The 12392-nt window shown below is 37.2% G+C and overlaps 1 protein-coding gene across 1 annotated transcript; it reads left to right on the plus strand.

Annotated features, from left to right (window-relative positions):
• The first annotated feature begins 229 nt into the window (after window positions 1–229).
• LOC133876075 (protein FAR1-RELATED SEQUENCE 5-like) lies at window positions 230–4850 on the plus strand. The gene is made up of 8 exons (XM_062314368.1): window positions 230–308; window positions 412–1430; window positions 1527–2597; window positions 2718–2804; window positions 2892–2960; window positions 3042–3167; window positions 3242–3292; window positions 4587–4850. Exons 1-8 carry the CDS (start codon window positions 230–232, stop codon window positions 4848–4850), a joined length of 2766 nt encoding a protein of 921 aa, XP_062170352.1.
• The last annotated feature ends 7542 nt before the right edge of the window (window positions 4851–12392 follow it).

Below are 12392 nucleotides of genomic sequence, written 5' to 3' on the forward strand. Positions count from 1 at the left end.
AAAAGTGCCCCATCTTTTGTACAATGAGGAAAACATACTCGCGATTTCTATGGTTTTTTATTGTCAGACTTCCATGAGGAAAAATGAAGGCATTAAAAAGCTAGTGCTATGACTGCCTTTATGTAGTTTAATTTGTATAATATTGTCAAATTACATGCTTTTAAGGTTATGTAGTTTAGTTTTTTCATTCAATTAACTTATATTACTTTTTAATATAGCACTTTTCTAAATGGACTCTTCAAGTTCACGATTGGATAATGAGGGTGAATTTGACGATGATCTAACCCATCAAGATGACCATCAAAATGGTTAGTTTTTTCACTTTTGTTTGAGTTATAGTTTTGTTTTGTTTTTTCTTTATTATTATTCTAGGCTTTTTTATAAACACATTTTGTATACTTTTTTGGATAGATATGGGTGGAAATTTTGAGAAGTCGAAGGATTTAATGACATTTATTTCAGATGAAGAGTTGAATGATGAGGAAGAAAATGTGGTACTACCTGTGGTGTTAAAGGATGATGAGAAAGTTGAAGAGTCGAAAGAATCAATGACATTTAGTTCATTAGACGAAGTCTGCTCTTATTATAGGAAGTATGCTAAACAAGCTGGGTTTGGTATAGCGCAGAGAAGCTCGAGAAAAAAGAAGGGTAGAAAAGGTTACGTAATGCTTATATGTACTCGTGGAGGTGCAGAGCGACCTAAAACAAGTGATTGTTCGAAGCCAATTCCAATTTCAAATAAAACAGGGTGTGGTGCTAGGATTTGTGCAAATTTATGTGATGATGGAACGTGGTTTTTGAGTAAAGTTGAGTTGATGCATAATCATTCGTTAAGCCCGGGCAAGGCGAGATTTTTTAGAAGCAATAAGAAAATTAGTGACGCTGCGAAAAGAAGACTTGAGCTAAATGACAGAGCAGGAATACGTTTGTGTAAAAATTTCAATTCATTAGTTGTTGAAAGTGGGGGGTTTGAGAATCTTTCCTTTGGAGAGAGAGATTGTCGGAATTATATTAACAAGGCAAGAGAACTCAATCTTGGTAAAGGTGGTGCTCAAGCACTTTGTGATTACTTCAGAAGAATGCAAAAGCAGAATAGTGGCTTCTACTACGTAATAGATGTGGACGATGATTGTAGGTTAAAAAATGTTTTTTGGGCTGATGCACGGAGTAGGGCAGCGTATGATTTCTTTGGAGATGTTATTACGTTCGACACAACGTATTTGACCAATAAATATGACATGCCATTTTCTCCTTTTGTAGGAGTGAATCATCATGGTCAATCTATACTTTTGGGAGCAGGACTAATTTCAAGAGAGGATACAGACACATTTGTGTGGTTGTTTAAATGTTGGTTGGAGTGCATGAATGGCCAAGCCCCTAAAGCAATTATGACAGACCAGAATAGAGCTATGAAAAATGCAATCGCTATTGTTTTTCCTGAAAGTCGTCATAGATATTGTATGTGGCACATTTTAAAAAAATTGCCTGAAAAGTTTGGATCACATGCTAATTTTGATGGCATTAAGGGTGCTATTAATAAATGTTTGAATGACTCTCAAACATGTGAAGAATATGAGGAAAATTGGAAAGATCTTCTGGAGAAGTATAATCTTCATGATAATGCATGGTTGAATGGGTTATATATGGATAAGACATTTTGGGTGCCGGCATACATGAAAGATACGTTTTGGGCGGGAATGAGTACTACACAGCGAAGTGAAAGTATGAACGCATTTTTTGATGGTTACGTGCACTCACGAACCACATTGAAAGAATTTGTTGATGAATATGATAACGCTTTAAGGAGAATGGTCGAGAGTGAGGCACGTGCTGATTTCGATTCTTTCAATCGCACAATCCCATGTATAAGTGCCTTGCAATTAGAGAAACAGTTTCAAGTTGTTTACACAAATGCGAAGTTCAAAGAAGTACATGAGCAGTTTGTGAAAATGATGTCTTGTAATAACGCTCTTCTCAAAAGTGAAGGTGCGATTTCTACCTTCGAAGTTGTTGAATATGTTGCAGTTGGAGATCACTTAATAGAAAAGACATTTCTTGTTTACTTCAATGAAAATGAACCCGAAGTGAAGTGCACATGTGCATTGTTTGAAGTAAAAGGCATCCTATGTAGGCATTCACTTTCCGTGTTACGGACAAAGAAAGTGACAACTTTGCCACAAAGATATGTTCTTGACAGATGGAGAAAAGATATTAAGCGAGAGTACTCGAAGGTTAAGAGTAGTTATGATGCCATTAGTGATAATCCACATGCCCAAATACATGACAAAGTGAGAAACAATTTGGAAGAATTACTGTCGCTCACGTCAGTAAACACGGAGAAACGTTGCATGGAACTAATGGAAAAAATTGATCAATTAAAAGAGTTGTGGCGTTGCGAAAATCAATCTTTTGGCATTCCAGCTACTGTCGCATCTTCTAGCTGCAAAAATGTGCTTAGTCCTGTGAAGATTGACTGTAAAGGGAGACCACGAACAAAGAGAAAGGTGTCTGTTATAGAAACAGTGGTGAAGAAATCCAAAGTATCGAGCAAGCCACCAAGAAACAACAATGATAAAACGAAGAAACGAAAAAATCAAGTTAGTGAATTTATTATTTATTATTTATTTATTATTTTTTTTATTACTTCTGTCCACATTTTACTTACTTAAAAAACATGTGTACTTCTCCACATTGCATAAATCATTTTTTAATTGTAGGCCTCCAAATCAACGGAAAATCAAGACAACACTAGTCAATCTCCATTGCCTTCTGTGCCTTCTGCAGCTCACGATCATAGTACTCAGGTGATTATCCAACATCTCTTTATTTATTAATTGGTTTTTGACAATTATTTGATATTTCACGTACTTATTCAGTGTCTGTTTTTGCAGGATTCTGTCGCTTCGTCATCGACAGTTGCTCACACGTTCAGTAGTCACCATCATTCTATTCTTTCTCAGGTATAATTTGTGTTTTTCAAATTCTGTGTTGGCATTCATTCATATGCGTACAATAAGGGAAACGAATCATGTGTGTATTAGGTGAATTTGTCAATGAACCCCATAAATTTGTTATCTACATTGATAAGCCAACACAAATACCAAGAGGCTTTCAGTACAGCCTTACAAATGCGTGATGTGTCAATTGTGAATTGGCTATGCTCCCAGGTAAATCAATTGATAGTATTGTGTTATTAAAATGCATCCAATTTAGATGTCTGAATATTAACGTTGATTTTCAGGTTGATATACGGTGGGTCTTGACTATGGATCCTCTGCCTTTGAGTCAAGAAGTATTACTCCAGTTGTTCTGGCTTTTACCCTATTGTTTCAATACCAACCCAGCCGAAATAATTGCTTGGATGACAGACGTTTTTAATTCCATAATTCCAACTGATCCGGCAATTGAAATGCATGTGCGCAACATCTTCAATCAAGTCCATGCCGCACTTAATCAAATAAGTGTCCTGCCTACAATTACTGATGCTATGCGGTCAACTATACGTCTTCTGATGAATGGTTTACTTCCACCTTGAGACCAATACGATAGTTAATGGTATTTGATCACATGGCTTTTACCTCCCAATTGCAACTGAAATGCTGTCTATAGTATTAGATAGTTTAATTTTGTAGTTGGTTGCTTGGTTCTAAAAAATTATGCTTATTCCTTTTCAACTGTCTACTGGAATATATTTTAAGCTAGACTATCCTTTGTGATGTTCATGTTGTAGAGAATGATCAACGGCAGTCGAGTGGATTTTTGAACATGTGTGAACTTCTCTTCGGGAGTGCACTGAGATTTTCCATTTGATTTTTGTGACCAATTGATCAGTATGTGCAGCAGCAAAGGAATGGTATGATTTCATTGATTAAATGATTACTTTTGATTGCATGATGTGCAGATCCCATTGTGAATCCAAATAATTGACTTTGTGGATGCTTTTGATGAAAGTTGGTACATGTATTGCTGAATATGGAACGTTTTTTCTTTAATTTTTTGGTCTGAAACATGGTGAAATGATATAATGCAGATTAAATTAGACAAACAGAAAAAAATCCTTTCAATTCTTGACTGAGGTATTGGTATGACAAAGGAGGATTTAATCAAGAACTTGGGTACCATAGCAAAGTCTGGAACTTGTTGTTGTATAGATAGGCTTATGGAAAGAAACAGAAATAGGATTAAAAAGTAAAAATGAAAAAAATTCTGATAAATGGATTTTTATAGTAATGACAACAACAACAACAACAAAAATGTATAGCAGTAGTAATAATAATAACAATACTATTAATAATAATCGTTATATTATTATTACTGTAATCATAATTATAATTCTAATTTTAACTTTGCTGATTACTGATCACAATTTTCTACCTGCTCAATAGCAATGTATTTTGGTTACGTGTGTATTTAGGCAACATGAAGGTTAATCATAGTAAGATAAAGGTTAAATGAAAGCTTGTACCTTCAAAATGAATACGTTATACTTGTGTAATGATTTATGAGCATAAAATTTATGTTGTTTGCCTATGTGCCTTCTTTGCTGTGGTTTAATCGTCTCATGCCTGTGAATCTGTTGGTAAAAGGTGGGAGAAGACTTGAGTAAAGGAGAGGCTCAGGTGTTGATGGAATATGGTTGGGTACCAAATAGCGGCTTGGGAACAATGCTTAATTATTGTGAGAGAGTTGTGCATGATAGGAAGAATGAGAAGGACAGCTCAGAGTGGAGATCAAAGATAGCAAAGTTGCTGATGGATGGTTACAACGGTGGAATTATTGTTGCAACCAACGTAATGAAGGTTGAAGAATGCATGGGTTCTCAAAACCCAGAAATAAAGCTGGAGCTTTAACTAGAGATCGAGATTAGCTTTATTTTGAAACGTGTAAATGCTTAAATAGAGGAAACAATAATTATTGTGTTTGTTGGACAATAGATGACAGTTAGAAACTGATACAAAGGTTGTTATTTACTAATTTAATCTTGTCATTTCTTTTTTCCAAATGTTCTGAACAAGTAACAAATCAACACAGGCGAAAACAAAATTTAGGAGTTAGTTATAGAAATAAGGCACCATCTTTGTTTGCTTGGAATTTAAATTTGGATTGGTAATTTTTTCTAGTTATCATAAAAAGGTCTTTTCTGTGATGGTAGAGGAATTTAGGAGTTAGTTATAAAAAATGGTAGAGGAACAGGAAAATCAAACCCAAAGAAAAGAAAAAATTAACTATGGATTTTAAGATTTTCAGCTATTTGCATGCTTACCATTTGTGAAACTAATAAGAAAGTAAAATATCTGACAATGACAATTTTTAACCTAATAATGTTTTCATCCTTTCATTCTAACATCAAGTAACTAACTTCAGAACTGCTATAACCATTGAAATAAATTACAATGCCCAAAATGATTACAACTATTGCTGTCCAAAACCAAAACATCTTCCTATTAAGACCTAACTCCAACCGAAGTCTCTCATATTGTTCCTTGTGTCTTGTTTCAATTAGTTTCTCAAGTCTATCAATATTGGCCATTGTCACGTTCTCAAGTTTCTCAATATCGGCCCGTCTCCCTTCCTCAATGTCTCTCATATGATCCTCCAATCTCTTCTCATAAGAAGTCATTTGGTTATCCGCCCACTTAAAAAAGTCACAATCTCCAGCTTTCTGCGTGAAAACATAAGAATAAATGTCATAAACTACTAACGAAAAATTAAATCACAATTAATTAATTTTAAAATTACCTTATACTTTATACAGTCGTACCACTTTCTTCCGGGGTTGTCACTAGTCCATGAGTACCTTAAACGTGCATGCACTCCACAGTAACATAATGGAGGGGTACTAGACGCATCACTATTTACCGACATTTTTTCGGGCCTACGCACAAAAAAAAAAAAATAATAATATCATTCAGCTAATCAACAGGAGCCCAGACTCACCAGGTCAACCTCCAATCAAAAGAAATAAGACAAGAAGAAAAGCAACTGAACTGAACAATAAGACAGGATTTCAAAAAATTTGAAATTAAATATAGACCGTTGAAAAAACTACAGAAAAAGTATATATATTTTAGCACCTAAGCCAAATCCTTGGATTTAAAAGGGTGACGTTTAACTTAATTATGAGACTGTATATTGTGGGCAGAATGAATAAATAATGTCTTAATTGGTAACAACACCAACATACTCTTCAGAAGGTTAATTCAATGTTATTAAAGCTATTATTAAAGCATTTTGTAAATGCCTTTCATTTGCCCCACTAAAGAGTCTCTCATTCAACTCTCCGACATGCAAGAATCTAATGACTAAATTACAACCTTATTTAATTTTGACAAAAATGATTAAATTAAAGAGTACTGTCCTCACTGGAAAATATAATTAAGACAACTCAGGTTATTAATTAACTAACGCTGTTAACCCCAAAAGTGTACCCAGAGTTGTAAACTTATCTATGGAAATGATTAAGAACTGTATTTATTTTGTTTCTGCAGAACCATTAAAAGTGTATCTACTGTGAAAATAGGCACCTTTTTCCTCTTAGATGGTAAGTTTTCTAATGCTGTCTATTATTTGAAATTAGTCTTAATTACCTTATTAGATGGTAAGATTTATAAATCATTCACGAAATGGATGATTAACAGATCTTTCTTGCATGTATGCACTTCAAAAAATGTAGTTCTTTTTATCGGTTTTTTTTTTTTTTTTGACAGACAAATACGGCCATTTACCAAGATGTCTTTTCTTGCATACCTAATGATCTGATACATACGAGGTATAATGCAGTTCTTAATCTTCCTCTCGTCCCTTTCTTTTTCTCCCAGTTGCTAACTACTATTTTCATTTTTTCCGCCAAATATGATGATATGCAGAGCTGCGCTCAGACAAAGCACAGCCTTCTGGAAGGAGAAACTTTCTATAATATTGGTATTATATGCATGACCGAAACCAATCTTAGTTTTGTTTTTTTTTTTTCCCCCCTAACACCGAATCAGAACCAAGCAACCAAGCAACCAAGCAAAATACCAACACCATCCAACAACCAGAACCAGCAAAATCACTAACACCAGTTACAGCATCCAACAACAAATAAAAGACCGAATCAGTATTTTCAAACAATAATTTCAGAGAGAGAAAGAGAGTTACCGGAGGTGGAGATGGCACCGGTAGAGAAATCTGTAAACATGGAGAAACATTATAACCATAAAAATATTTCATCAACGGAGAGAGAGAGAGCCAGAGTACCTTTGTTTTTAGCGTCGCCGGAGACAGAACGCCGGTGAAGGACGGTGGAGGGTGGCCGACCGCCGAGAGAGATAAGCCACCGAGAGGGACAGGGACGACCGGCACCGGAGCGAGCGAGCGGGAGAGAGAGAGGGGCTGCGGGCGGCGGTTTCCGACGGTGAGGCAGATCCGGGCAGAGAGAGAGAGAGGGGCTGCGGGCGGCGGTCCGGAGCGAGCGGGAGAGAGAGAGAGGGCGGTCCGGAGCGAGCAGGAGAGAGAGAGGGCGGTCCGGAGCGAGCGGGAGAGATCGCGGGGCTGAGGGCGGCAGATCCGGCGGGAGAGAGCGCGGGGCTGGGGGCGGCAGATCCGGCGGGAGAGAGAGCGGGGCTGGGCGCGGCAGATCCGGTGGGAGAGAGAGCGGGGCTGGGCGCGGCAGATCCGGCGGGAGAGAGAGCGGGGCTGGGGGCGGCAGATCCGGCGGGAGAGAGAGCGGGGCTGGGCGCGGCAGATCCGGTGGGAGAGAGAGCGGGGCTGGGGGCGGCAGATCCGGCGGGAGAGAGAGCGGGGCTGGGCGCGGCAGATCCGGTGGGAGAGAGAGCGGGGCTGGGCGCGGCAGATCCGGTGGGAGAGAGAGCGGGGCTGGGGGCGGCAGATCCGGCGGGAGAGGTGCTGGGGGCGGCAGATCCGGCGGGAGAGAGAGCGGGGCTGGGCGCGGCAGATCCGGTGGGAGAGAGAGCGGTGCTGGGGGCGGCAGATCCGGCGGGAGAGAGAGCGGGGCTGGGGGCGGCAGATCCGGCGGGAGAGAGAGCGGGGCTGGGGGCGGAACTCCGGTGAAGGACCGGGGACGGACGCCGGAGGCCGATTTGGGGACTGTACGGACAGACTTCAGAGAGAGAGAGGGGGGGTGCGTTCGTTCAGCTTTGGGGGGAAATGGAATTTTTCATTTCCCCCCAACCGGTTTTGACGAAGGCTGTGTGATATTAAAAAAATGAAAAAAAAGGTTTAAACCCACTTTCCACGTAAGACTGTTGTAACGTTGTTGTAAACTTTGTGTACCAGTATCATTTCTCGTCATCAATACATCGTTTGTCATAACTGAGCGCAACTTCCGTAGGAAAGTATGACTATTGATCACGGCGAGTTTTTTTTTTTAAAAAATAAAATAAAAAAAATATTAAATCAAATCTACAATATCTACTCATTTATATCTGTAATTGTAAAACAATAAAAGTGAAAGTATAAACTCAACAAGTCCTGCAACTAGACCGTAAAAACTAAAGTCTCAATTTTTTTATTTTTTATTTTTTTGACGTGTATCTTTATGTATCCAAAAGATGGATAGCGCTATAGACCATTATTATCCGTCCGATCTGGATCATGACATCTATAACAATGACATGACTCTTTGACTTTTTTGTATCTGCCGCTATAGATCATTATTATCCGTGCGATTTGGATCATGACATCTATAACAATGACATGACTCTTTAACAGTTTAACTTTTATGTATCCAAAAGATGGATGACGCCATAGATCATTAAAAAAAAAAAAGAAAAAAGAGGAAAGATGGTCGGCGGCGCTAGACTGGTCGGTAGCAGAATGTGCTACCAACCGTGCAAGCCCATCTATCGGCTTGGTGCACAGGTCCAGCGAAATGAATTGTTAGTTTGTCACGATTTCAACCGTTAAAAAGGCTCTCCAATATTGAAATAGGATGGAAGGAAAAAATTGTAAAATTAGTCAATATGGTTGATTTAATCTGTAAATCGCAAATCATTTTTTGTAATTTAAAAAATAATTTAGAAATTTTCGAGATATGTCAAAACAGGATTAATGGAAAACGGTATTGTTTTCCACTTAAAAAAATTTGCAAATTTTTTAACAAATTTAAAAATTATAAAAATAATAATAATTAAAAACCAAAAATATTAAAATCAAAAAATACTTAAGGGGTGGCCGACGTTGTCCAAGGGGGTGGCCGACCACCCCATTATTGGCCAAGGGGATGGCTGGACCACCCCCTTGGCCGATCTGGGGTGGACGAACCACCCCAATCGGCTTTGGGGGTGGTCCGGCCACCCCCAAAAGGCCAAAAAAAAAAAAAAAAAAGTTAGGGGTTTGGGGTGGTCGGATCACCCTTAAAGGCCTTGAGGGTGGCTGAGTCACCCCCAGATAGGCCATATGGGGTGGTCAAAACCGCCCCCAAAAGGCCTAAAAACCAAAAAAATAAATAAATAAATTTGGGTTTTTGGGGTAGTCGGATCACCCCCAAAAGGCCTTGGGGGTGGCTCGGGCGTATGGGGTGGTCGAAACCACCCCTAAAAGGCCTAGAAACCAAAAACCAAAAAAAAAAAAGGTTTGGACAGATAGGCCATGTGGGGTGGTCGAAACTACCCCCCAAACCCTTAACTTTTTTTTGTTTTGTTTTGTTTTTTGGCCTTTTGGGGGTGGTCGGGCCGACTGGGGTGGTTCGTCCACCCAAAATCAGCCAAGGGGGCGGCTGCCAATAATGGGGTGGTCGGCCACCCCTTAAGCTTTTTTGATTTTAATATTTTTTGTTTTTAATTATTATTATTTTTATAATTTTTAAATTTATTAAAAATTTTGCAAATTTTTTTAAGTGGAAAACGATACCGTTTTCTACTACAGCTTAAACTACCGCATGGAAGCCGGATCCGTCAAAATAACAATTTAGTCACTGTGGTCAAATTTCGTTAAAATATTTGACGAATTCGATCAGTGGGCTATGTTAGTACCAATAGAATAATAACACATGCCATTTTTAATAATAAAAAAAAAATTAATATATTAAACATAAATATTAAAAACTTAAAAAATTATTTATTATTATTTTTTTTAAAAAAAAAAAAGAAAAGAAAATGAGATGACTGTAAGACCTTTTTGAGGAGCGCCTGGCCCATAGGGTGGCCGCGTGGCCACTTCCATGAGCTGGGGGTGGCTCGTGGACCACCCCAGAGCAGGTAGATATTTGTGCATTTGCAGATAGTTGTGTATGAAATGGCAGTTGTGCATTGCCTATTACACATGATTAGGGAGCATCACATTAAAGTCATCTTTGAATTTGAACATGACAACATTACACAATTTCGCTTGCTTTTGTCCATCCCAATACTTTTATACACAAATGAACAACAACTACAACATCTACATCAAGTAATTGATACTTAACATTAAGGCTGACAATTTTGACACGATCCGACATGAACACGACACAAAATTAGCGAGTTTGAGTCTAAATTTAACCGGGTTTAGGTTATAAACAGGTAGACCCGTTTATGACCCGTTTAACTTAGTCTGGCGGGTCAGGTGGTGGGTCACCCGTGGGTGACCCACCCATTGTTTTTTTCTTCTTCTTTTAATAAAGGATAAACATAAACACCACCCTTTCTTTCTTTCTTTTTTTTTTTTTTTTTTTTATGTTAATATTATCATTTATCACAGATTACCGAAGGATCAATTTTTAAGTGTTAATTTTTATTTTTTTTCGTTTTCTTTTAATTGACATAATATTTTTTAGTGTAATTCATCAGCGTATTCACTGATTTTAGGGAAATCAACTTTCCTCATGTGTTCGATTATAGTTGACTCCAAAATCAAAATAAATAAAAGCTCTATTTGTTTAAAATTTTAATTTTAATTTTTTCTTTTCAAAACAAAATATTAACAAACAACTCAAAAAGGAAAATAATTTTTACGTTTATATCACATTAAAAAGAATTTCAAATTAAAAACACAAAATATTATCCCAGCACATATTAACATACAAAGGTTCAACCTAATGCGGTTAGCGATTTTAAAATAACTATCAGTTAATGGTTTTAAAATAATTGTCGATTAGTAGTTATTTGAAAGCTGAAATCGCATTGCATAACCGCTTTATAGGTATGGGCCTTTTTTGCTTATTTTAGTATTTTCGCCTCTTTGGACTTATTTTAGATGTTTTTAGGAGCTATTTTGAGTGTTTTTAGCCTCTTTTTAAGACTTTTTTTTCTTCTTTTTTTTGCCTGTTCAAGTAAAATAGATGTTGAATAGAAAAAACAGCAACAATATAGCAACAAATTGCAAAAAGAGATAATAATAATAACAAATTACAGAAACCACTCAGCCATTTAATAATATCATAAACGCCTAAAAAAGCTATTCATTTCTTCTAAAATTTCTCACTTTCCACTCAAGTGGACTCAAAGTAAGACTTTCTAATAGAGATCCAAAGGCTGTAAACCATATATTTTTTTTTGGATACCGAGATCGCTATGAAAGGCATATATATATATATATATATATATATATATATTTTCCTGTAAAAACAAAGATTTAATTAAAAATAATTTTTTTTAAAAGTTTTTTAGAGTTATATTTAACTTAGATAAAAAAAAAATAATAAAAAAAAAAACTAAATTCATCACTTCTAGAACATGTACATATCCTGTCTCGGGTAGGGACCCAAACGTGGAGCCTACATTCTCATGTGACACGTGGCATGTTCCCAGGACAGATACGTGGAAATACATGAATCGAAGAGATTCATTGAATTGTCTCTAGAACAGCACACCGATATTGCTTTCTACTTAAAAAGACAAAAAGAGCTGTTGGTATCTAAGTGGTTACCTTTGTTAATGAGGCAAATGTTTGCACCATTGGTGGTCCATGTTATGGATAACTACTTGTCTCAAAAAATTTATAGTTTCGTTTTTTGTTTTTTTTTTTTTTGTAGAACTATCTAGGAAAATTGTTGTGACAATATGAAAATGATTGCGCATGAGAGCGTTTAATGACAAATGTTTGGTTTTATTCTCTTACACATCTCCGAATAAAAAATGTGCAAATTCACCAATAAATCTTTGATATTTCATGTGAGTTATCACTTTCCAGCTAGGATGCCCAGATTCAACTTCGTACAGAATCACTCCATCCCACTGAAGGGGTTGGAGGGTTTTGCCAACAAAAGCGAAGATGAAGAAGAAGATGATGTCCTCCATGACCGCAAAACGACGATGGTTGTGGCCACCAGTGTGTCAAACTTCAAGGGTAATGACCGAGAACACACACACTTTCAAAGCCCGTTAACTTCAATGTTTTCTTTTGGGAAAAAATAAAAAACTCTCTAAGCTCATAGTTGATTTTAAAATAGATAAGTGTGGTAAATTGACGCA

This window comes from Alnus glutinosa, chromosome 8 (genome assembly GCF_958979055.1).
Source record: "Alnus glutinosa chromosome 8, dhAlnGlut1.1, whole genome shotgun sequence".
Taxonomy (NCBI): domain Eukaryota; kingdom Viridiplantae; phylum Streptophyta; class Magnoliopsida; order Fagales; family Betulaceae; genus Alnus; species Alnus glutinosa.